The following is a 26,335-nucleotide window of genomic DNA, read 5'->3' on the forward strand; positions in this document are numbered from 1 at the left end:
CTCCTATTTAGGCACAGAAATGCCAGTGATTGCTGACAGTTTTGATTTTTGATTAGACATGCACACAAGAAGCCACACTTACCATGAAACCTTAGTACACATGTGTCCAACATGCTTCCCCCCTCCCATTAGCCTCAAGTTTTCGATTCATAAAATTTGCATGCCATCAATCTTTTGCATGGTACGACATTATGCTTATGGTAGAAGTCACGCATTCAGACATCTGCATGAAAACATTGCTTCAGATCTTCAGGAATAGGATTACATTGCTTTCAATGGAAGTAAAACTTGGATAGCTCAATCCGTCCTCTTTTTTTCTGGAGTCATATGGTAACCCTGTTCCGGTGACGGGACAAAAGCGCATGAGACAAACGTGCGCCGACAAATGAGCGACAATTCAGAGCAAGATTTTAGCGCGCCGCAGGAAAACCTTCTTTTAAAGGGCTCCAATGGGGAGTGTGGGGGGAACCCCCCTCTACTTAATAGGGATCGTACTGTCTCAAGCTGCCATGTTGGGGGGTGTAAACCCCTACATTATACTGAAAACTTAACTTTTTCCCTATAAAATAGGGAAAAAGTTGTTTTCTAGTATAATGTGGAGTTACAACCCCCAAACCCCCCCCCCCCAACGCCAGCGCGATCCCTATTAAGTAAAGTGTGTGGGGGGTTCCCCACCAACACCCCCCATTGGAGCTCTTTAAAAGAAGGTTTTCCTGCGGCACGCTGAAGTCTTGCGCTGAATTGTCGGTGCTCGTTTGTCTCTCGCACTTAAGACTATGAACCTCCTCTTCCAGAACCAATTCATACAGCCACTTCTGTGCACCTGTTCAATCAGTGGCTCAGGGAGGCCCACTGGTTCCAATATTAGCAGTCCTTTTCAGGCTGCTGCTACCAGTCCCTGTTGGAGAAGGAAATCATAAAGATTTGTCACTATGTACAGTACGTCTTTCAAAGTCTAGGGACACTGTTGTCTCATTTCTCATTGCAGGCCTCATAGGGCACTTCAAATCAGAGGCCTAATTGATCTGCCTGGGTTTTGTCAGTGGAAGTTCTACCTTTGGTGCAAAATCTATGGAAGTCAATCGGGAGATGTATTTTCATTTTTATCTCAAATTGCCCTTAGCAGTAAAGAACTGCAGAGGCATCAGTTTGGCGATAGCACTTATTCACAAACAGAAGGACCCAACAGCTATGATATGAATGACAAGTATTATAATTTGATATTTAATTCCTTTTCTCTTCACTCTTCCTTAGGATCATAGCCTGTACCCTTCCTGGGTGAAGGTAAAAAGGGAAGCCACTACTGACACTAAATCCTTCAGGGATAATTGATTATCAAATCAGTCCATGACTCTTCTATAAAATCATGTTATCACACACTAAAATGGATGATGGGCCTACATTATATAAAAAGTAGGTGTTGTAGTCAAAGTTGGTGTTAGACATGCTGTGGCACAGAGTAGAAACCATGGATATGGTATAGCCAGTGGCAGGCACCCTAAAGCTTTGCTTCTTTGAGCTTTACCAAAGGCCGCGCCACAGATACTTGCCTTTCTGGTTCCCAACTCTAAAATAGACCTGGCTACACCGCACTTAAACTATCAGAAAGCTACAGAATAGGCCCACAATGGTTAAAAAAAGGTTCCTTTTCACATCTCTAAATATTCAACAAAAGGAATACGGGCAGTTTTGTTTTGCTTCCTGAGTAACAAGGGGACGAGAATGTCCGTAATAAAGATGAACACTGTTAATATTCCTCGTCCTCATCTTCTCCTGCGGTTGCAGCTTCCAGGGCTGCCAGAGCCTCTGCTACATCTGCATCCTCAATGTCTTCCCCATTCAATTCCACGCTGCTAAAATCTTCATCCCCCACCATAGTCTCCACCCACTGGCCTTCTTTGAAATAAACACGCAAAAGTTCATTTTGATTTCTTCCTTCAGAGGGATCAGGTATTCCGTTCCTATCCAGAGAAAGGTAAAAAGTATGACATTTCCACACTGGAAACTCCATGTCCTGCTGAGAATCTCTTGCATGATTTGAAAGGCCAATTACTTCATCAGCACTAGAGTAATCATCTTGACAGTAATCATTTAGAATGCCATTTTGCACAATGGGTGTGGCATTTGGCATTTCGAGTATTGCACTTTCTGTGAGCGAATTGTTTTCTTCTGTGGACTCGGAGCTTTCATCTTGGAAGTTGTTGGGTTCTTCAGAGGCCAAATTCACCCCGGCGTCTGCTTCTAAGACACTTTCTTTGCCAGACGTATTGAAATGAGACAATGTCCTCGTTTCAATGTCCCCTGGAACAACTGATTCAGAAAATGGAGTGAGATGTGCATCACTGCCAGTTTCTGTCATTTGTTTTCTGTCATAATTCAAAACAGGGTAGAGGAAAGAATTAGAAACAAATCTGTTAATAGCTGAATCACATTTTTCAACACAGTTTCCAACACCTTCCTCATGGATATCACTTCCATGATTTCTGTAACCAGCTTCTAAATGGCTGAGCTTGTTGTTATTTGCAATTATCATCTGTTCTTCATCCTGAAGTTCATGTTTGTGAATTACTATTTCACCATCTGTGTTCACTTTTTCTTGGTCAGTCTCTGAATCATTATTACTGGAAGTATTCAATTCAGTGGGATTCAGTGCTTCTGGTACATCAAAAATATAACTGGATGGGGGGAAAAAATTAACAGGTTAAAAGGATTAATATACTGCATACTGATTTTTAAAATTCAGGAAAACATAATGACATGAAAGGGGAAATGTCTCCAAAACAGGATCCTAATTAACTCTTTAATTGGCAAATGGTGAAATGGCTGCTTTACATAACTTGATGTTGAACGAGAGCAACAGTGCCAAGTAAACAAGCATTTGGAGATGCTGATCTCCCATAAAACATGAAAGTATGTACACTAAACTAAATTTCTTCACAAGGGTGTTATATCCACAACCTTAATTTGCAAGTAGTAATAAGTTTAACTACCACTTGAATATACCCTTATGTATTGAAAACTTTTTTACAGCATGTTTCTAGGATCCTCAGTGGCACCTCTTAGAGCTCAAATAAATCTTATTGCTCTAAGCTTTATGTGTCAATTCGTCATTGGGTCCTTTATAGTCTTAACTCATATGTGAAACTTTTTAATTTCTTATTGCTTTTGCGCATTAACTCATATTTTAATATTCATTTATAAGCATAATACTTAGCTTAATCACGTGGTCTCTGGCTAGGGATTATTTTTAACCAACATGTTTCGCTGTTGTAACATGTCCCCCCGCCTTCCAGCCGATTCCCCCATCTTCCTTAGTCGGGTTCATGGGTTCCTGAAGAAGGGCTCCTCCCCGAAACCAGTGCGGTTGAACCTGGCGCGCTTCAATTTGGTGCTTCAGTGACATGGTTTTTCACTTTTCAGTTAAGTCTATTTACTTTTTGATTTTCATTTTTCATTTTGATTTATCTTGATTGTTTTTTGTTGGGGTCTTGGCTGGCAGGGTTCGTTCAGGGGTCGCTCAGGTTTCACCTGTTAACTCATCTGTTTTGATTTGGTCTAGATTGGTGGATATTTTCACTTTGATTTACAGCACACCCGGGTGCTCAATGATGGTGTGCGGGTGGAGGTATATTACCTCTACCTAATTCGTGAAGTGTTTGAGCTTGACTCCTATCGCTGCTTGTTCACACTGAGAGCACCCTTTAATCTTGTATTATCCATGATAGTTTTCACGCGGTTTGCGTGGTGTGCACAGTATTGGTCCTGAGAGCCCCCTTAGTGAACCCTGGTGTGACTATTTCTGCCTTTTTTGTTGTTTCTAGCTTAGGTTTTTGGCAGCTTTTTGGAGTGTATTTTGTGTAACTTTATCAAGGCCAAACCCCTGATCCTCATAATGTGGTATTCTATGTTGCTCCCCTGAGTTTAGTTTGAAAGTTCTGGACTCCTCAGACTACATGCTAGAAACATGCTGTATAAAAGTTTTCAATACATAAGGGTATATTCAAGTGGTAGTTAAACTTATTACTACTTGCAAATTAAGGATCTCCCATAAAAGCCATAGAAGACACATGTTGCATCTGAGCAACAATGCCAAATACAGGGTTAAGAAAGGATGTTTGGAAGTCAATTTGGGGCCCTGTGTGGGTAGTTTGATAAATGATGTGTAAACTGAGAACTAACCAAAACAACAATTGCCACATTGTAGTATAACATCATAAAACCATGTTTAGTATATTCAGGAAGATTGATTTTCAAAAGACAGTGAAGAATCTCAAACAAATTAAATGGCTCGAGAGCAGTTTAGTTTAAACACTTCATTATTCCATAAAGATTAATGGTACTTAAAAAAAAAATCATGCATTTAAAATCTTTAGACAGTTCAGTAACTACACTTCTCCCTCCGTATTCGCTGTGATAGGGGATTAACAGAACCGCAAATACAGAAAAACCGCGAATAACTTTTTCATATGTTATTCGCTGTTTTCTATTAAAAACCATTATGAATATGGTAAAATCACGAATAACGTGGTGGGCAATCTGGCCTGTTCCTGAAGGAGAGGCAAAACATGGTGAAGAAAGTGCTGGGAATCAGCGATTTTCTTTGTAAACGCTTGGAATCTGCGATTTCTCTATGCAAGCCGACGTAATTTCGGGGGAGGAGCCAGCAAGATAAAAACCGTGAATAATTGAAACCGCGATTGCTGAAACCGCAAATACGGAGGGAGAAGTGTGTATATATATATATATATATATTTATTTTTTTTTTTTGTTACAATACTCCCCAGATTTTGATATCTTCTTGCCACAGATCAGACTCTGTGGGTAGTAATTTTATAAAGCCATTTGTGTGCATTTAAGGAAATTACTGCAAACAAAAAAGAAAGAACTTCTGTAGATATTTCCAAGGACAAACAAAAGCAGACAGCAAAGAATGCAGACATGACCACAGGTCCAAATGGTAGACTTTTTGGGGTTTTCTGATTACAGACTTTAATGACTGACCAGACTCAGCTGTGTTTCAGCACTATGCCTGCATCAGGTTTCAAAAGCTGGACGGTAAAGTCAAGAGTCTGAAAAAGTCTTTGCATAGCACTCACATAAAAGTGAGTGATTGAGTTGCAACAGCGTTAGTAATAACGTATTATAAAGCACTCAGTCACTCACCATTTATAGAATCTTGCTTAGCGCCAATTTTTTCCAGTGGCAAATTCTGAGCACACTTTATTGAATCAAGCCCTATATTAATAATCTTGGACTTTGAAAAGATGCAGCGAAAAGTTGCCATATTAATTTAAAAAAACTGCAAGTTTAGCTGCAAGGGAATACACTATTATCCACCAGCTTCACTGTGATTTGCTTCAGTTCAGAGTCAATACCATCAAAGAATCCTTCTGGTGTGATTACGTCCCTCCTCAGTATAGACCAAAGAGTTCATTTAGTTTTCTTGATATGACAATGGTGTTATCCTTCCTGAGTGCACCTTTTACTCCTCAGTTACCCAGAATTCTATGTGACTCCCTAAATTGGTTTTTGCTTTGCCTTTGGAAAAGCTTTTATTATAATTTTTCTCTCTATGGCAAGATTTTTTTTCTTCCACATTCTCTTTTAACATGTCTTATCAAAATCTACATTTAACCTGCCATTGCTTATGCTTTTTATATTTTCTTTATTTGAATCTGATTTCCATTTTTTGAAAGATGTCCTTTGGATTTTAATAGCGTCTTTCATCAGCATGATTAAAATGTGACGAAGGAACCAGATTAGGTGTCTGTAGCTGATGAAGGGATGCAACTGAGTGGAAGTATGATAAAGATATATATTAAATCATGAAGGGATGGAACGAGTGAACAGGGAATGATATATAGCAACCAGGTGCCTTCTTCCCCCCAAGGAGTCCAAAGAGCCCTCAGTGTGGAAGGCCAGTTTGGGGCCAGTACAGCTCAGGTGCTGATTCCATTGCTACCTGTTCTGTATCCTAGAGAGCAGGCATCCAAAAGCAGTATGGCTTAACCAGCAGGCAGCTGTAAACCAGGAAGGGGGAGGAGAAAGAAGCCAAAAGGAAGAGGACTTGGTTCCAGAAGAAAACATAGAGAGAGAGGCTAGAAATAGGAAGAGATCTAATGCTCAGGTGCTTCCTAAATTCATCCCTTTGCCTACCAGTCTGAGAGCATCTAAACATAGACCTATATTTTTGCATTTCTCTAACTAGGAACCTTAGAGGTTTACCTTGTTTGGTTAGTGGACATCAAAGAAGTGTTTTGTTTTGGTTTTTGTTCTAGAGTTGTTGTAGAGGAGAAGTTGTAAGTAAGGATTATTTGTAATCTATTAACTAGAGCAGTGGTTCCCAACCCTGTCCTGGAGGACCACCAGGCCAATCGAGTTTTCAGGCTAGTTCTAATGAATATGCATGAGAGAGATTTGCATATAATGGAAGTGACAGGCAAGCAAATCTGCTCCATGCATATTCATTAGGGCTAGCCTGAAAACCCGATTGGCCTGGTGGTCCTCCAAGACAGGGTTGAGAACCACTGAACTAGAGGACTAATATACTGGGGCTTGCCTGCACATGGAGCTTTGAGGAGAATGAGAAGACTACCAAGGAGTCATTGAATTCTAATAGACATTTGAATCAACCAACTAATCCTTATGTGCCTGAAGTAAGGATTCTGTTTTCTCTATTTATCAAAATAAAGGTATTTAATATATATTTTTTTATCTTGTCCTTTATTGCAGGGACTTGCAGTTTTGATTTCCCTACTGCTTTTCATAAGAAAAGCAAGACTATAAGTCCCTGCATGCACTGGGGTATACCCAAGACTGGATCAACCCTGCATTTGGATTCTATTTTATTCAACCATTTTTTTTTATGGAGCATTTGGAGGTATTGTTAAGAACAAAACATGAAAGACATATGCTATTTTATATAAGCGACTGATATTTGTCCTCAGTTTGAAGAAAAGAAATATTCTATAGTTATTATACAGTCATGACTAAGGCCTCCTTGTACGAAACTGCTATAGCAGTTTCTAGCGCGGGGAGCCACACTGAATGGCCCGCGCTGCTCCCACCACTCATTGAGTTCTAAATCTGTCTTTCTTGATTATCAGGGAATTTTTACAGTTTATTTAAACTTATAGTTTATTTTTTTCCTTTTAAGGTGAACCACACTGGTGACTGTAAATGTTTTTTTTAATAGCCACTCATGTAACAGAATTCATACATTTTTTTTATTATCAACATTTTTAATGGCTAGGAGATTTAAAACATGGTCTAAGTCACAAAAACCCACCTAAAGTCACCAGATAAGCACTGCAAACACATAAAACAGACCCCTACACACTACCCCAGTGATCACTAACCCCCCACCCCATAAAAATTTTAATCATAACTTTAAAATTCAGCCTCCAGACCATCATCACCTGGCCGCCTGGCATAGGAAAGCCTAGTCGTCCAGCCCAGAGGCAGCTTAAGTCATCTTGGGGGTGGTTTAGGGACTCATGGAGAGGAGGACCCATGCCCATAAGCCCCTGTAATCACTGCATTGATAAACATGTGCACTCTCCCCAAAAACCCCAAACTCATTTGTAGTGGCATGTAAGTGGCTCCTGCAGCCATAAGGGCTATTGGGGTGGTAGATAAGTGGATCTAGGGGATTCTGGAGGTGGTTTGGGGGGCTCACCATCACCTATAAGGGAGCTGTAGGGAGGAGAAGACATGGCACCCTTTTTGTGAAGTTCCCACTATTTAAGTGGCATATGTGGGTGTGCAGTACATCACTTTGCAGACCCCTCCCACGTCCAACAGGGCTTGTTCTAGGCGTTTTGGACTTGGACGGAATGTTGGACGGAAATGTGGTATAAAGATAGACAATTTAGTGGCTTGGACAATCAAATCAGCAGGACGTATAATTAGACGATTTTTGAAAGTAATGTTGGACGTATCTTTCGAAAATGTGTCTTAGGCTCTTTTTAACTTTGGACGACTTGCGATATGGACGTAAACGGACTTGGACGTCCCTTTTGATTATGCTCTTCCACGTCTGAAAACAGAAATGTGTGCTTAAAATACTACCTAAATTCATTACGTATAAAGCCATTTTAAAAGTACAGATGAAAGTAATTCCACCTCTTGAACATTTAAATAAGTTTGATAAAAAGCCACATAAAAATTTCAGACCCTCCCCTCCCCCCAAATTCTGAACTTTTGCGAGGCCCCTACAGATTGTGATTCCTTAAACTGTATCTTATTTAGCTTATAGGTAAATCCAGCACTGTGCAGCTGTCTCCCTAAATTTTCAATGGCACTATCTGGTTATGTGCCACTGAAAATTCAGGGATCACCTGGCTGATTTTAACCAGGCAGGAACCTCTGTGTTCAGGAGTGAGATAGGGATTTTATGTTAGGGCAGGGTTGTTGTGTCAGTAGCCCAGATTATGAATGGGGGGTGTTGGGGCTGGTATTAGGGGTGGATGGGGGGATTCCTGATTGTGTCGAGTGGTGTTGAAATTATATTGGGGGAGATCAGGACAATCAGATGTGCAAGGAGAATTGTCTGTTGGGGAGACGTGGGGAATGATGTGCTGGCATAGCAGTGCTAAAGGAATATATTTCTCTGTTTTTGAGTGGGCCCATACTGTTTTACCTATAGTGACAAACAGTTTGGGAGTAACTGCTATCTGCCCTGTGTATTAAATGCAGTCCAGATACATGGAACCCTCCCTGCATTTACCAAACTAATTTTCACTTTAAATTTGCGGTAAGTGCAAAATTTTAGTAACAGTGCCCCCTTATTTATTTTAGATGCAGGATGCATCAACTGAATATAAAAAAAATTATCAAGTTAGTCCATGGGTGATCATGAAAAGTCCATAAACCCAAGGGAGCTTAAGGATATAAAACTGCTGGAGAGGGTGCAGAGACGAGCAACAAAACTGGTGAAGGGTATGGAGAAACTGGAATACGAGGATAGACTTATAACACTAGGATTGTTCTCCCTTGAGAAAAGGAGGCTGCGTGGAGATATGATCGAGACCTTCAAAATACTGAAAGGAATCGACAAAATAGAGCAGAGAAGATTATTTACATTGTCCAATTTGACACGGACTAGAGGACATGTAATGAAGCTAAGGGGGGACAGGTTCAGGACTAATGTCAGGAGGTTCTGCTTCACTCAGAGAGTGGTTGACGCCTGGAATGCCCTCCCAGAGGAGATTATTGCGGAATCGACCGTCCTAGGCTTCAAGAGCAAACTAGATGCATATCTCCTTAAGAGAGGCATATAAAGATATGGTGGACTATAAATTACGCCAGGTGTACACCTGGCAGGGCCTCCGCGTGTGCGGATCGCCGGACTTGATAGACCGAAGGTCTGATCCGGAGATGGCAGTTCTTATGTTCTTATGTTCTTATGATCCTTCAATATTTTATTAACCATTTTCTTGGAAAATCTAGGCGTTCCTCATAGAATCGAAGTTGCAGATGATCAAAAGTGAAAAAAAATATTGCTGAAAGGGCTTTCCAAAACTGTCAGGGGAAACCCAAGAATAGTTTCCAGGATATCCGCAATGAATCTAACACTCAAAAATCTCTCTGATTCACTTTGGGAGTTAACCGGACTTGTCCTCTCTACACCTCCCTTGAGGATTACATACTTACATTCTGCCTGCAGGAAAAACAAACACAATAAATGTTGCTGGCTTCAAGAACTGCATGAATAATGGCAAGGAGCAGATTTATTAAGTGACAAAATTACATAGTTATAAAATTGAAATTTTTGAGGCATGGTTACAGCTGACACTGTCCAGTTAAACTTGACCAGGTAAGTCTGGCCACAAAAATAGCTAGCCTAAAGTATTTGGATACACTTTTAACTAGTTTTATTTAATGGTGGGCCTTACCTGATTAAAAGCCGCTGAATATCTGATTAAAGATAACCTTATACAGACCACTGCTGGTCTGCTGAATAGTGGTCCAAATGAATATATACTATACTAGAGACTCAGTATTTACAAATTTATGCTATGCAAATTCATTGAGGGCATCCTGAAAAACAACTGATTCTGGGGTTCGCAGAGTGACTTTATTACCAGCAGCGTCAACAGGAGTTGCATTTTCCTGCACCGAAACCAGCGGGCAGACGGAGAGAGTCAGGAGGCCGCTCCTGCAGAGTGTGCAAGCTCGGCCCCGCCCCTCCCCGATCCAGCGGGGATCACTTTATTACCAACAGCGCCAATGGGAGTTGCATTTTCCCACACCAAACCAGCGGGCAGATGGAGAGAGTCAGGAGCCCATCCTGCAGGGCGTGCGAGCTCAGCCCCGCCCCCCCGATCCAGCGGGGATCACTTTATTACCAGCAGCGCCAATGGGAGTTGCATTTTCCTGCACCGAAACCAATGGGCAGACGGAGAGAGTCAGGAGCCCGCTCCTGCAGGGTGTGCGAGCTCGGCCCTGCCCCTCCCCCGATCCAGCGGGGATCACCTTATTACCAGCAGCGCCAATGGCACGCAGCCGTTCGGCACGCTGGCTAAGGCGCACGGCAAAGGCCTGTGTGCCTTAGTGCGCGCCTTTGTGAAACGACTGACTTGAAGTACTTAGAAGACCTTAAAAAAAAAAAAATAATTAAATTTGGCCTAGACTTGAAGTACTTAGAAAACCTTAAATTTGGCCCAGATCCCCTCACCTCTTGGCAGTAGCCTGCCTCTCACTGCTGGATTAGTCCTCACAGATTGGACCTGTGGCAAAGTGTCTCTGGCGAAGAGCCTCACAGAACTCCTACAAGGCAGATAACTTGCTTTGTCCGGCTATTGTATAATTTTATAATTTTTTTCTCTTATTGCACAATTCCAATATGGCACTCCTGCATCATAGCCTGATCATGCTACTTCTTGCTTTCTACTTAACCGGTTTCCGAAGTAAGGCAACCGCTCCCCCTTACCTTTTCCCAATCCCCATCTACTATTCTTCAGTACGTAGCTTCAAGCCCAAACCCCCAATTGTACAACATAGGGTTCTCCATGACTACTCAGAATCTGGTCCATCTGCAATCCCAGTTCTTACAGCGTCCTGCAGACCTACCAGACCCCTCATTAAAAAAGACCGAGTGCTAAAAAACTTGGCTTCATCTAATCCCACTCCTAAAGTCCTGTTATGTTACTCAAACCTTAGATGATCCTACCTAAATATAAGATCTATGAGGAACAAATCTCTACTAATTAATGACTGGTTAACTGATACCAATCCTGACTTCGTACTACTGACAGAGACCTGGCTACTATCTAACGATGACATTATCATCCAAGAATGCCTTCCCCCTAATTTCAGAATTTTTTCCCTAGCAAGCCTGGATCAGCTCCAGCACCCATATTTTAAATGAAATAGCCCCACTGAAAAAAAGAAGGAAGAGACCTAGAAACCTAACAGGCTGGTTTGACCTAGAGCTCCTAGAGACAAAGAGGGAACTAAGAAAGTTAGAAAGGAAATGGTCAAAATTAGGAACTCCAGAGACTAGAGAGACCTGGTGCCCAAAGCCGAAAAGCTATAAAAACTTATCCAAAGAAAAGAAAAAAATCTTCTATGCCCACAAAATAGGTAATATTTCCATAAACAGCAGTAAGCTTTTTAAACTAGTCAATGATCTGTATGATACTCAATCTTATACAAATCCGGTAGAAGAACCCACAGTGACAGCAGACAATTTGGCCAATTTCTTCTACACAAAAGTAAAAAAATTAAGACACTCTTTAACGGGCTCTTCAGACTCCCACTGGGACTACGCCATTCTCCAAGACCTAGATGCCTCTAAAGCAGACATGAGTTGGTCCAACTTTTGTGAGACTAACTGGCAAACATTCAATAAGTTTTACAACAAATATGTCAGATCATATTGTAGATTGGACTCTTGCCCTCCAAATGTGATGAAAGCGGCCCCAATCAACTTTAAAGCCAAACTACTTGTCTGGGTTAACCTACAGCTATCCACAGGAAAGTTTCCAGAAAACTTGGGTCAAATTATAATAACACCTATTAAAAAGAACAACAAAGAATTATCCAATAATATATCCAACTTCAGACCTATCACAAGCATTCCACTTGCGGTTAAATTAATGGAAAGGATGGTAAATGCTGATCTAAATACCTATTTAGACAGATTTAACATACTGCATAACAACCAATCAGGTTTTAGATCTGGTTTCAGCACCGAAACGATTATGGCCTCACTACTAAACCATCTACATTCCCTTCTTAGTCAAGGTACCAGTGCAATGATTTTGCAACTGGACCTAAGTTGTGCCTTTGACCTAGTAGATCATACCATTGTAGATCATAGTAGATCATAACGAACTGTTTAGAATCCATAGGTATCACAGGAAACACTCACAATTGGTTCCAGGGATTCACTGGGAATAGATCCTATCAGGTATTCAAGGATGACAAACTTTCCTACAGCTGGAATAACAGCTGCGGGTTACCTCAGGGTTCCCCTTTATCCCCGACCCTGTTCAACATCTAATTCATCTCATTGGGAAATTTGCTACAAAGCCTAAGGCTCAATTTGTACATCTACGTAGACAACATTACTGTAGTGATCCCTTTAACCTGTCTATTGTCAGACTTCATTAATTTCTTAACCAACATCCTAAATCAAATTGAGCTCTGGATGATGGCCTTCAAACTGAAACTCAACACAGAAAAAACTAAATTCTTCTTGGTATCTCCCAACGAAAAGATAAAAGACAATACGATTCATGTGAACGGTTGAGAATACAAAATTGATCAAACCATAAAAATACTAGGGGTAACCCTTGATAAGCATCTAACCCTGGAAAAACATACTGATCTACTGTTCAAGAAATATATATCGGTCCTATGGAAGCTTCGCATCATTGAAAAATTCTTTGACGAATTGTCCTTTCGCTTACTAGTACAATCATCCATCTTGAGTACTCTGGATTACTGTAATATTATATACCTAGGAGCTTATAAAAAGACACTTAATAAGCTGAGATTAATTTAGAACACCGTGGTCCGTCTAATCTTTCGTTTAAAAAAATGGGAACATATTACCCCTTACCTTCAGAAACTTCACTGGTTGCCTGTGGAATTAAGAGTCCTCTTCAAGTTTGCCTGCATTAGCTACAAAGCTGTCTTTGGGATGCTACCAGCTTACCTCGCCTCTCAGTTCACTCTAAACTGTTCGAACAAGAGCACCTGCAGAATAAATCTATTTAATTACCCCTCCCTGAAATCATGTCAATACAAGAAGTTTTTCGATAGAATGTTATCATTCCAGGCAGCTAAATTGAACACATGGCTTGGAAAACCCATACTTGAGGCCACTTCATACGTTGACTTCAGAAAATCACTGAAGATGCGTCTGTTTAACAAGTTCTAAATCCCAAATCATGTCCTACCTATCCCTATCAATTCCTATCAGCTGCCCTCATCTTAATTACGCCACTGTTCTAACTTTTTACGTCACTGTTCTAACTTTTAGATTTTAGATTACTTACGTACTCCTTCAACTGTAATTGTATTCCAGATCGAATGCTTATTACCTGCATCTCAATCACTGACTGTATGTATCTTTGTTGTAAACCGCTTTGAACTTATGGTATAGCGGTAAATAAGAAATAAAATTATTATTAGTATTATTTTGGGAAACCATGATATTGGCATCAGTTGAAGACACTTCTCATGACACTATGAGCCAATCCAACTTAAATTCCAATCACTGTAATCAATCTATTTAATAAAACCAAAACAATTACCCTTGTATCCTGCTCTTATATTAACTCTAGATCAGGAGCCAAGAAACTTCAAACAACGACAGAAATTATTTCTGAAAATATAGCAATCACACTTTTCACTGAAACATGACTAAAAGATAAAGATATTCCTGAGCTCTCCCACCTTTGCCCTACTGGATATAGCATAATACATGCACCAAGAAAAACCAGAAAAGGAGGAGGATTAGCCTGATCTACAAGAGCTCTTTCCACATAACAATGCTAGACTGAAACATCCAACCGGATTTAGAATGCATGACATGCAAACTCCAAGATGAAGCTGACAACCCTTCCAGCTCTATCGGACTTTTACAGAACTATTGCAGGAATCCCAATATTAACAAAATTGCTGAAACTATAGTTAGTAAACAACTCAACAAATACATTGACAAGCATTCATGACTCCATCCAACACAATACAGCTTCAGGTTCCAACAAAGCACAGAACTGCTACTTTATACATTAACAACGTAAGTCAAACAAGCTCTATGCAGAAGACAGCAAGCAATTCTACTTCAATTCGACACCTTTGCAATCTTTGATTCTGACTTATTGTTGACCAGACTTTGTGAAATCGGAATAGGTAGCCCAGCGTTAACCTGGTTTAATTCATTCCTGACTAAGAGACAATAAGTAGTGTGGAATAACAAAACCCAATGCTTGGATTCTTTCTGTCTACCTAACAAACTGGCAAATTTTATCATTCAGTATTTGCATCCAGCCTCAACATCAGTAATGCTTCCAATATAATAGGGAATGAATCCAGACCCTATTATGTTGGATGGATTCTTTCTGTGGCATCCCTCAAGGCTCCCCACTTTTCCCCATCCTAGTTAATATATTCATGAGTTCACTTGGTGACATCAAATTCACAAATGGAGAACAACTGCTCACCTATGCAGACAACATCTTCCTACTCATACAGTTGAATCCAAATGTCTCAGAAAAAAAAAATATCAGAAGGAATAAACAAAATCTCAAATTGGGCCAACATAAACAAACTCAAATGAAACACCACCCAAACCAAATTACTTTGGTTTCATATTGCCCAGCAGTCAGTCCCCAACTTAATTTTACCTTCCAGTACAAATCTCAATATACATACAATAGCCAAAGTACTTGGAGTCCTTCTTGATTCAATGCTTTCATACGCACCCCAAATATCCAACCTATCAAAGAAAACCTTTTACTGCATGAAACGTCTATGGCTGATCAGACCCTTGTTTCATGAATATCACTTTGCCATCTTAGTTCAAATGCTCACCCTTGCTCAACTTGACTACTGTAATCCACTTTACATAAGTCTAAGCACCAAACAACAACACAGATTTCAACTCATTCAGAATACAGCAATCAGACTAATCTTCAGGCTCAAGAAATTCGATGCAGTTAAAGAATATTATCAAACTACACTGGCTACCCATAACCTCCTGTATATCCTTGAAATTATCCTGTATTATTTTCCATGTACATAACACCAATGTACCAGAGCTCCACTTCACATCTATCAGATTATCCAACACCTCCAAGGTGATCCTCCCCTCACGAAAAGGAACCAAGTACAAATGCATATTTAATTCTCTGTTCACCTACATCTCTGTCAAGACTTGGAACAATCTGCTACCTGGCACAAAAAAGAACCCTGCTACCTAATAGTCAGAAGAAGGCTGAAAAAATGTATTTACCAAAAATCATTAGAATCGATCAATCAATTGCTACTTTGAATTTGCTCACTCTGATCAAACTGAATATTTATCCAAAAAGTTTAACAAACTTTTACATTGTATAGCAGACTATACTATGTAACTTGTTCCACACTACATTGAATGTAATTGTTAACTCTGGCAGAAGATGTCAAGGTCCTTCTCCTGCATTTTCTGCAATTAATGTCAGTTCACTATAAGATCCCCATGTACTGTGTATGGGTTCTTAACTTTGTAAATCACCTTGAACCTATATAGTCACAGTGTGATCCACAAATATTAGATTAGATAAGAGGGAACATTAAAACATCATTTCCTGAGTTGATCTGATGATTCATAAGAAGTGCCATACAGGAGACGTGAATTTGGAAAATCTTTATACAGAAAGGCACAAGGTGACACATCTCATTCATTGGAAATTCAATACCATTACAATATCGGTGTATTGGAAAAGCACTGGGATCATGACCCTAAAAGAATTGTGGAAAATGAAGAGATTATGATCAGCTGGGACATCCCCATCCCGACCGATAATAAGCTAGATGGCAGAAAACCTGATATAGTGGTAAAACACCAGAACGGCATTGATTATAGAGGTGCTGGTCTAAAACGAATATGCGGTGAATTACATAGAGAGATGGAAAATCTTTAAGTATCAAGAAATGCAGTCCAAAACTAAGAAAATGTGGCAGAAAGACTAAAAAAAATATTTCTAATTGTTTTGGAGGCCACAGGTTTGATCAAAATAATTTTCAAGAGTACCTGGATAAGTGTAGAGTTCTGGGAATAACATTGGACACTTCTTTATTATTTCAATGTCAGGTTAATCACCTTTCAAAGAAATGTTTTTTCAGCTTATGAATGTTAAGGAAAGTTAGACATCCATTTCATCAACAACATTTCGCGGTATTGGTGCAAACTATTATCCTAGCACAATTAGATTATTGTAATTCAATCTATATAAGGCCTGAGTAAGGGGAATCTAAAACGGTTACAACTAATCCAAAATACGACAGCAAAGCTAATCTTTGGTAAGAGAAAATTTGATCATATGTCTCCTCTTTTGAGAAATCTTCACTGGCTCCCTGTCTATCTTAGAGTACAGTTTAAATGTGCTTCTATGGTTTTTTAAAATCATGAATCGGCGATTTACATCTTTGATTTCTCTCTCTTTGAATAATCAGAGATCATAAGGACATAAGAATAGCCTTAATGGGTCAGACCAATAGTCCATCAAGCCCAGTAGCCCATTCTCATGGTGGCCAATCCAGGTCACTAGTAGCAATATTCCATGTTACCGATCCAAGGCAAGCAGTGGTTTTCCCCCATGTCTTTCTCAATAACAGACTATGGACTTTTCCTCCAGGAAATTGTCCAAACCTTTCTTAAAACTAGCTATAGTATCCACTGTTACCACAACCTCTGGCAACGCATTCCAGAGCTTAACTATTCTCTGAGTGATAATAACTTTAAACTGTCTCTCAGAAATTTAAACCATCTTTTCCATCTTTAAAAGGAATAAAATCCATTGACAATATTACTTGATCTTTCTCATATTTTTTTACACTGATTTGGAATGGGATTCCCTCTTGTGTTAGAACTCTTCTCTCCTTCCAGATTTTCCGTAAAGCTATGAAAACACTGTTATTTCAATTGTTCTAAGGAAAATTAGTTATCTTCTCTCTAAGATGTCAGATGAAGGTCTTCATTAATAACCCTCCTATTCTACGAAACTGCGCTAGCTGTTTCTAGTGCGGGGAGATGCGCTGAATGGCCCACACTGCTCCCGACACTCACAGGAACTCTATGAGTGTCGGGAGCAGCACGGACCATTCAGCGTGGCTCCACGCCCTAGAAACTGCTAGCGCAGTTTCGTAGAAGAGGGGGTAACTTATTTTTTCTCTAATCTAACTATTTTCACCTTCATTATTGATTTTTATTTATTTATTTATAACTTTCAACTTAAATATCAAGCATTATAACTTGTACAGAAAGAAATTAAATCTAGGACATTCTCCAACATTCCAATAAAATTGGCAGTTTAACAATCAAAAATAATAAGGAAGTCAACTACAGAGCTTTAATTTTACTCAAGTCCTCAAATTAGATCCAAGATTTAAACAATAAGGAAGCAAGACTTGAAGCTGAGAGCAAAATGTATAACAATCTAATAGCATAAGATTTTTCTTTATCCAACTGGGAGAGTGACAAGAAGGTAGTTAATTGAAATGGTTCAAAAAAGACATACTTATTCGCTTGGTGATGCACAATACACTTGCAGGGATTTTGCAGATAAAAAGTAGCCCCCAAAGATAAGACTCCTGGCTTGAATAGAGAAAATCACATCTATGCTTCTGTGTCTCATGTGATAAATAGGGAAACATCTGTATTTTATAGCCAAGAAATCTTTCTGCCTATTCTTAAAGAATAGACTCAGAATCCATGCCTTGTCTGGTTGAAGAGCTACAGATATTAATGTTATTGGAGTTGCAATTTCTTTATCTGATGTCTCAAGAAGAGCTGAGACATCCATTACTTCTTGATTACTAGAACTTTGATTACTAGACCTTTGATATTAAATTTGATTACTAGAAGGTAGGTAATATGCCTGAGAGAGTGGAGGTAAAAGTTCCTCCGAGACTCCCAAGATTTCCTGAAAATATGAGGACCAGCCAGCATGGCTTCAGCAAGGAAGATCTTGCTTGACAAACTTACTGCACTTCTTCAAAGGATTAAATGGGCAGATAGACAAGGGTGACCCAGTCAACATCGTATATCTAGATTTTCAGAAGACATTTGACAAGGTTCCTCATGAACGTCTACTTTGAAAAATTATGAGCCATGGAATCGAGGGTGATATACTCACATGTATTAAAAACTGGTTGGCGGATAAGAAACAGAAAGTGGGGGTGAATGGACAATACTCGGACTGGAAAGGCATCACTAGTGGAGTGCCACAGGGGTCTGTGCTCGGGCCTATGGTCTTCAACATATTTATAAACAACCTTGAAATTGGCATGAGTGAGGTGATTAAATTTGTGGACAATATAAAGTTATTCAGAATAGTGAAGGATTGCGAAGACCTACAGAGTGACATAGATACGCTCGAGGAATGGGCCGCAAAATGGCAAATGAGGTTCAACGTGGATAAATGAGGTTCAACGTGGATAAACGTAACAAAAATCATATGCCCAAATACAGGATGTCTGGTGCTATACTTGAAGGGAACAATGGTCCACAACTTGGCAACTGAGTTTTAATGCCAAAAAATGTAAGGTTATGCATCTTGGCAGCAGAAATCCATGCAGTACTTACACTCTGAATGGTGAGACCTTAACAAGAATGCCGCAGAATGGGACCTAGGAGTAATCATTAGTGAAGATATGAAGACTGCCAATCAAGTAGAGAAAGCTTCATCCAAGGCTAGGCAAATGCTGGGATGCATCCGAGGAAGTTTTGTCAGCCGGAAGCTCGAAGTTGTAATGCCGTTGTACAGGTCCACGGTGAGACCTCATCTGGAATATTGTGTTCAATTTTGGAGGCCACATTATCAAAAGGATGTGATGAGAGTGGAGTCAGTTCAGCGAATGGCCACCAGGATGGTCTCAGGACTCAAGGATCTCCCATATGAAGAATGTCTAGGTAAGTTGCAGCTATACTCTCTCGAGGAACGAATAGAGAGAGGGGAGATATGATAGAGACGTTCAAATATGTTACTGGCTGTACTGAGGTAGAAGAAGATATCTTTTTCCTTACAGGACCTATGGCAACAAGAGGGCATCCATTGAAACTCAGGGGTGGGAGATTTCATAGCAACACTAGGAAGTATTTCTTCACCGAAAGGGTGGTTGATCATTTGAATGATCCACATTAAAGCCTTTAAGAGATTGCATGATCTGCTGGTGTGGATTTCCAAGATCCATTCCTTCAATGTAACACTTTATCATTTATTTTTTTTTTTTTAATTCTTTATTCATTTTCAAAATTACATTAAGTGTTAAATATATTCATTCACATTAACAATAAATACATCACTTACAAACAATCATTGAGAAATTTCATAAATTCTTATCCCTTCCCCTTTTCCATCCCTCCCACCCATATATTCCATTATCATATAAAACATATAATAATAAAATTCCCCCCTCCCTACACCTTAAATTGATAAATATAAGGGAAACAATTTCAAATTAATCTTTACAATACTTTGTTAATGGTTTCCACACATCCTGAAACTTCTTAAAATATCCCTGTTGTAATGCAATAAACCTTTCCATTTTATAGATAAGGCATAAAGAATTCCACCAGAAGTTGTAATTTAATCTCCTCCAATCCTTCCAATTGTATGTAATTTGCTGAATGGCAACATCAGTCATTATGAGTAGTAATTTATTATTATTCGCAGAAATCTGACTTTTTGCTCTCATTTCCATACCAAATATCACAGTATCATAGGATAATGCCACTGGGTTATCTAATAAATTATTAATTTGGTCCCAAATTGATTTCCAAAAATTCATAATACATGGGCAATGAAGCAATAAATGATCTAAAGTTCCTACTTCCAGATGATAATGCCAACAACTATTAGACAAAGAACTATCTAATTTTTGTAACCTAACAGGGGTCCATAACGCTCTATGCAACAGAAAAAACCAAGTTTGTCTCATAGATGCCGACATCGTACATTTCATCCTCCAAGACCAAATTCGTGGTCATTGAGATGCAGTAATTTCATGCTTAATCTCAATGCTCCAAATATCTTTTAAACCAGTTTTTAATTTCTTTTTATTAAATCAACTTAACACTTTGTACCACTGGGCGGCCTGGTGATCCAAGAAGTCTGTCTGAAAACACAGAAACTCCATACTATGATGATTATTAAGTTTTTTCCAATCAGGGAACCCCGCCTGAATGGCATGCTTCAGTTGCAACCATCTAAAATTTTTTGATAAACCTTTCTTTGGATATCTGGTAGTTTTGGTGGTTTAGTTCATCTTCAATTTATTGTCTGATTTTTTGAGATGCACAAAACTAACTAATTTGGAGAAATTGTCTTGGGTGACCTGGATTTGAGTTTTGGATTCAGCCTTCTTCTTCTGGAGAGTCAGGGCTGCAAACATTGCACAAGCAGCTTTCACAGCCACGGAAGTCCCAACCTTTGCACAATAGTGATGACTGCTACCTGCCTTGTGCATGCTCTAGTGCAGTGTTTCTCAACTCGGTCCTGGAGTACCCCCTTACCAGTCAGGTTTTCAGGATATCTATAATGAATATGCATAAACTTGATTTGCATACACTGCCTCCATTATATGCAGATTTCTTTCATGCATATTCATTGTGGATATCATGAAAACCTGACTGGCAAGGGGGTACTCCAGGACCGAGTTGAGAAACACTGCTCTAGTGCAACCTCTAGAGATATCTGTGGTGTTTCTGTGACTCTCTGTTCAAAGTTTATTACTGAAACGAATGGATTGAATACTAAAACAAACAAAATTGGGCAGGTTCCAACAGAAATAAATGCTGAAAAATTCTTGAGAAATTGGTGGCTGGTTTACCCACAAAAATAACCTATACTACTTATTGCACAGTTTTAACGGTCATCATAACATCCCATCAGTACAGCTGGCAAAATGAGACAATATTCAAGCAAACATATTTTCAAGCAACACACCTTGTCTATTTTACCTGGATAAACCAGTTGGTCAAGACAACATTTCAATATGATTTGACACATACATTGTTCCATTGGTATGGTTTACTTGCTTACTTTGGATGTGGGGGGGAGAGAGAGATCAGTTCAGCATTAGTACCCACAACATTTGGGAGGAAGGCACCACCCTAGCTACATTTCAAGAATGCAGTATGTGATTTGGAATTCAAATTGCAATCTTTCAATAGAAAAATAAAGGGCTCAGCCATGCAGATAACAACCAAGCTTTTCAGCTCATGGTTTCTTACTTATTGTATTCTTTCCTCTTCCTGGAAATTCTGTTTGAATTGGGTTTTCTTTAATATCGATTGTTGTCAAATGATTTATTTAGGGGAATCTGAAGCAATTAAAGGCTAACAATATGCATTTTTGGGGACCAAAATCATAAATTCTGGATGTATGAGACACCTCTAGAAGATTTGCCAATTTCCTCCATCTGTCACAGCTGGATCATAACCCCATTTCTTGTCTCTCATAAACACTGTACTCCCACTCACTCCACTCATCTGCCCACCATGGCTAGCCTTATTCCTTCCAATCTTCATTTTCTCCTTTCCTATGCTCTGCCACTCTTCTTTCTCAACCTCTAAACATTAAAAGACACACAGTAGACAACAGAGACAGCACAAACACACTCTCCTAGTTAACACTCACAAAAAGGAACAAAAGACAAGGTGAAATGGGAGACAGTGGATCACACTGAGAATAAGACACTACAAATGGATAGCAAGTGATTCCACTAAATGAAACTGAACCACTTTCTATTCTAGAGTCCAGTACCCACTAGTAGCAGCCCTGCCAAGGAATACCTGACTGGTTTCTATAACCTGCAATTGCAGAAGCAGTATGTGATACTATGAGTGGCCCTCCACGGATATAGTGGAGGGACAGGCCCTCCACAGATATAGCTAAGCCCATAGGAGCCTGCTCTGTGGGTGCCAGCAGATTCTGAGCACCCCTAATATTGAGCAAGGGTTGTAACTGCTGCTGTGTGCAGATTACCCCCTCATTTTTTGATAGCTGTATCTGCCCCTCTGTACCTTTGTTTAGGGTTGTATATTGTTTATTGGAAGCTTCAATATCGCTACTAATGACTGGGGAGTCAATTCTGAGCAGTTTGCATGAGCTTCAGTAAAGGTGTTATAATACTTGAGTTTCAGTAATGGTGTTACTGTAAATGAGCTCAATATATGTGAATCTTATCTATTTATACCATCTATATACATATACTAATAATGAATGTTTCTGTATTGTCATATACTCGTCTTTCTTTGTATCATTTGTGAGTTTGCCCTTTTTTATGTTCCAAGTGGGGAGGGTAGCCTGCTGTTTCCTCCATGTTGCTACTTCCCCCAAATGTTTCTTTATTTGCTAAAATGTTCTGTGAAGAGTATCATCTTTATTCCTCTCTTGAACTTTTTGGTGTCCTTTTCTAGTTTTAATTCCTTTAGAAGGGAGTTCCACCACATTGGGGTCATCACTGAGAACATTTTTTTCCTGACACTTTTGTATTTGATGCCTCTGAAGGAGAATATTGTCAGTAGATATTCTTGGCTCAAGCATAGTTGTTAGGTATTGCGGTTCTGATAGATGAATGATTTTGTGTGTCAGCAACATGATCTTGAATTTCACTCTGCTTTCAATCGGGAATCAGTGTAACTCTTTCAGTAGCGGCACTCGTCTGCTTTGATTTTCCCATCAGAAATCTAGCTGCTGCATTTTTCAGTTTTCATTGTTAAGTTTTGTACTATTTGGATCTGTCTGATCATGTACTTTGGAATACCCAGAAGGATTGCATTGCAGTAGTTGAAAATTGAGATTACCAAGGATATTACTACACTGGACATTGTTTGATGGGTTAGGTAGGGTTTTAGTCCTCTGACCCAGCAGAGTTTGCCATAAGCATTTTTCACGATGCGTTCGATGTGTATTGTCATGTCCAGGTCTAACCTTATTTTGCTTGGGATCTTTATTTGTACTATACAGCATTCACACTATATGTATCAAAAATATAATGCTGTAATGCTTCATATTATTTTTACTATTTTTTCTTATGCTTTCTTAATGCTCTATATCCACAACCCTTGTTAAGTGAAAGACTCTTTACAATGTGCTCAGTGCTCCTCCACCCAGGTCATTAGCAAAACGCTGTAACCGTGTGTGTGACTGCTGGGAACCATCATCGCACATATATGTTCCCACCTATATATCTACTCAACTTCACAAAACACCAACTTTAAATTGCTACTTATCTTTAGCATAGATGTTCACGGTGATGATGTGCAATGAGGATCTGCAGTCTTTCACTTTAAAAAAGTTGTGGATATTGAGCATTAAGAAAGCATAAGAAACATTATTTTTAAAAATAGTAAAAATAATAAGAAGCATTACATCATTATATTTTTTATGCAGGTTTAGGTCTAGCCATACTCCTAGGTTTCTCACTCTATCCGTGGATGATTTTATGGTGCTGCCAATCAGTTAGCTGGTATGTCACTACTTGCAGGTTATTCTCTCTATGCCTTTATCTAGGATTGAATCAGTTACACTATGCTGATTACATCCTCAATGTATTTGTTTAGGTTAGTAGATATCACTCTGTGCGGGTGCCCCCCCCCCGCCCCACCCCATGCTTTGATATATCACCTTTCTGTGATGCAATCAAAGTGGTTTACATTTATTATATGCAGGTACTTTTCTCTGTCCCTAGTGGGCTCACAATCTGTTTTTGTACCTGGGGCAATGGAAGGTGAAGTGACATTCCCAGAGTCACAAGGAGACATGTTTAAGTTTTGTTTTTAGTGGAAATGCTCAATACTTTGATTTCATCCTCTTGTTACACAGGGATCCTTTGTGTTTATTGCATGCCTATTTGACTTTCATCACCGATTTTGCCCCACCACTTACATCAGGAGGGCATTCCAGACATCCACTACCCTTTCTATGAAAAAAAAAAAAATTCTTGATGTTGCTTTTAATTTTGCCTTGTTGTAACTTAATTTCATGTTCTACAGCTATTCCATCTTTGTAAGATATTTGCTTATTAATAGCTTTTCAAGTATTTGGTAATTCTTCCTCTTGATCACTCCATCACGTGCACATTTAATCCTGTTTAGTGCAGAAGAAATATGTTGAACTTCTCTTTGCTCACATAAGGGTTCTTTTGGCCTTAGTGTGTCCTTACATGGTCTTTCATGTGCACGAACAACATTTTACCTGTGGTTGTAAAAACCCTGCTGCTTATAGGGCTCCTTTTACTAAGCTGTGATATGTGCTAGCACATGCTTACCATGGGAAGCACCAAAGGATTCTGAAGTGATCAAAATTTTTCTTTATTCTTCTCTGAGTGGACATGACTGGGGACAGAGAGTAGGCATTCCAGCATAAATCAGTGCGGTCATATTACCATGCACTAACTGATTAGCAGAGGATTAGCACATGAGCCCTACTGCCTACAAAATTGATGGCGATAAGAGCTCACATACAAATTTTTGGTAATGGCCGCGTGCTAATGGTAACATCAGTGCTTGGCTGCCATAACAATGGCCTTAGCATGTGGGAAAAACCCACATGAGGCAATGCTAAAGACACCTTTTGCAGCAGTTTAATAAAAAGACCCCTAGAAGAGGTAATACTGTGGTTTCTACACTTTCCTTTTCAAAAGCAATTTTATCAAATGTTGGAAGAAGCAGGAAGAAGATATATTTTTTAATTTTATTTTTAATATGTATATACCTCTTATAGCCTAAATGGTTTACATTCAGGTACTCAAGCATTTTCCCCTGTCTGTCCTGGTGGGCTCACGCTATCTAATGTATCTGGGGCAATGGGGGATTAAGTGACTTGCCCAGAGTCACAAGAAACAGTGCGGAATTTGAACCCACAACCTCAGGGTGACGAGGATGTAGCTTTTACCACTGCACCACACACTCCCCAGGGATATTGCTAGTAACGTAGTAATATCCACTTTTGTCCACCTATGATGTCTTGCTTATGCATGCCCCAGAGGCTGCCCAGCCCCCAAAATCTGATTATACTGTAACTGCTAACTTGCTGCTATTCACCTTTTTGCACCACATTTTCTGAGACTCAGATTCCCTAATTTCACTGTTCACCTCATGCCCTGAAATATTAGCTATTAGCTATTTTCTGGTCTCTAGGTGGGTGAACTGAGCTGTAAGTACTTGAGATAATCGAGTGTGTGAAAATGGGTGAATTGAGCTGTAAGTGCTTGAGAGAATTGAGCATGTGAATAGCTACTTCAAAACTAGAAAGTGGAGCTCATGTATCAGACTTCAGGAAATTCCGGCGTTTTTCGGAATGCTTTTCTGTCAGTCTTTAGAAAGAAAAGTGAACCTGAGGGTGCTGGAGTGTTAATGCATGAGTACAGTTTGGGTTCATGGAGAGTGAAAGTGAGGATGAGGGGCATTTTTGGAATTATGTCCAAGATAGAATTGGGACATCCTACTCATACCATCCAATCCCCCCCCCCACACACACCCAATGAGGGTGATGTGGTAGTATTAAACAATAGTTTCAAAGAATATATGAATTAATAGAAATGCTTACCTTGCTTCAATAAAAAGTGTTGTTGTTCAGTTACTGTTTTAACATTCCCTTGAAACACAGAGCAATTACAGTATATGTAGAAACATCACACACACACCTTGGTGCTCAGTCTCATAGAAACATAGAAGATGACGGCAGATAAGGGCCATAGCCCATCAGGTCTGCCTACTCTACTGACCCAGATAGATACCTCAAAAATGCCTATAAAAGGTCCTTCTGCTAAAAATGACCAAATCCTGATTTTGCAAAGTCAGACTTTGGACTTTTCACACTGCAGTTCATCCAAATAGCAAGAGGGTATATTGCGGGCATATTTTGGGCAGGACTAGGAAGACCCCAAAGGTAGGATGTCCAAGAGTGATTTTCAAACAGGAAATGCCCATGGCAAAAAAGGACATTTTTATCTAGACCTGTTTTAGTCAGGTCCAAGTTACAAAAAGATACAGTCAGGGCTGCAGACATTGCACAAGCAGCTTTCACAACTGCTACCTGTTTTGCGCATACCCTAGTGCAAACTCTGAACTGAGAGGCACAAACAGACCACAGCTACCTCCAAAGTTTAT

General features: G+C 39.5%; 1 protein-coding gene across 5 annotated transcripts in view; it reads right to left on the bottom strand.

The window, feature by feature from the left end:
- Nucleotides 1-718: 718 nt before the first annotated feature.
- The window catches only part of LOC117361967 (uncharacterized protein C4orf19 homolog), a 196,657-nt gene continuing 171,040 nt past the window's right edge, over nucleotides 719-26,335 (bottom strand). For all 5 annotated transcript variants that reach the window (XM_033947624.1, XM_033947634.1, XM_033947616.1 and 2 more), the window contains one exon: nucleotides 719-2,675. In XM_033947624.1, the coding sequence (XP_033803515.1) occupies nucleotides 1,748-2,675 (928 nt within the window). In that variant the 3' untranslated portion in view covers nucleotides 719-1,747. The remainder of the gene's footprint in view (nucleotides 2,676-26,335) is intronic.

This window comes from Geotrypetes seraphini, chromosome 1 (assembly GCF_902459505.1).
Source record: "Geotrypetes seraphini chromosome 1, aGeoSer1.1, whole genome shotgun sequence".
NCBI classification, from domain to species: domain Eukaryota; kingdom Metazoa; phylum Chordata; class Amphibia; order Gymnophiona; family Dermophiidae; genus Geotrypetes; species Geotrypetes seraphini.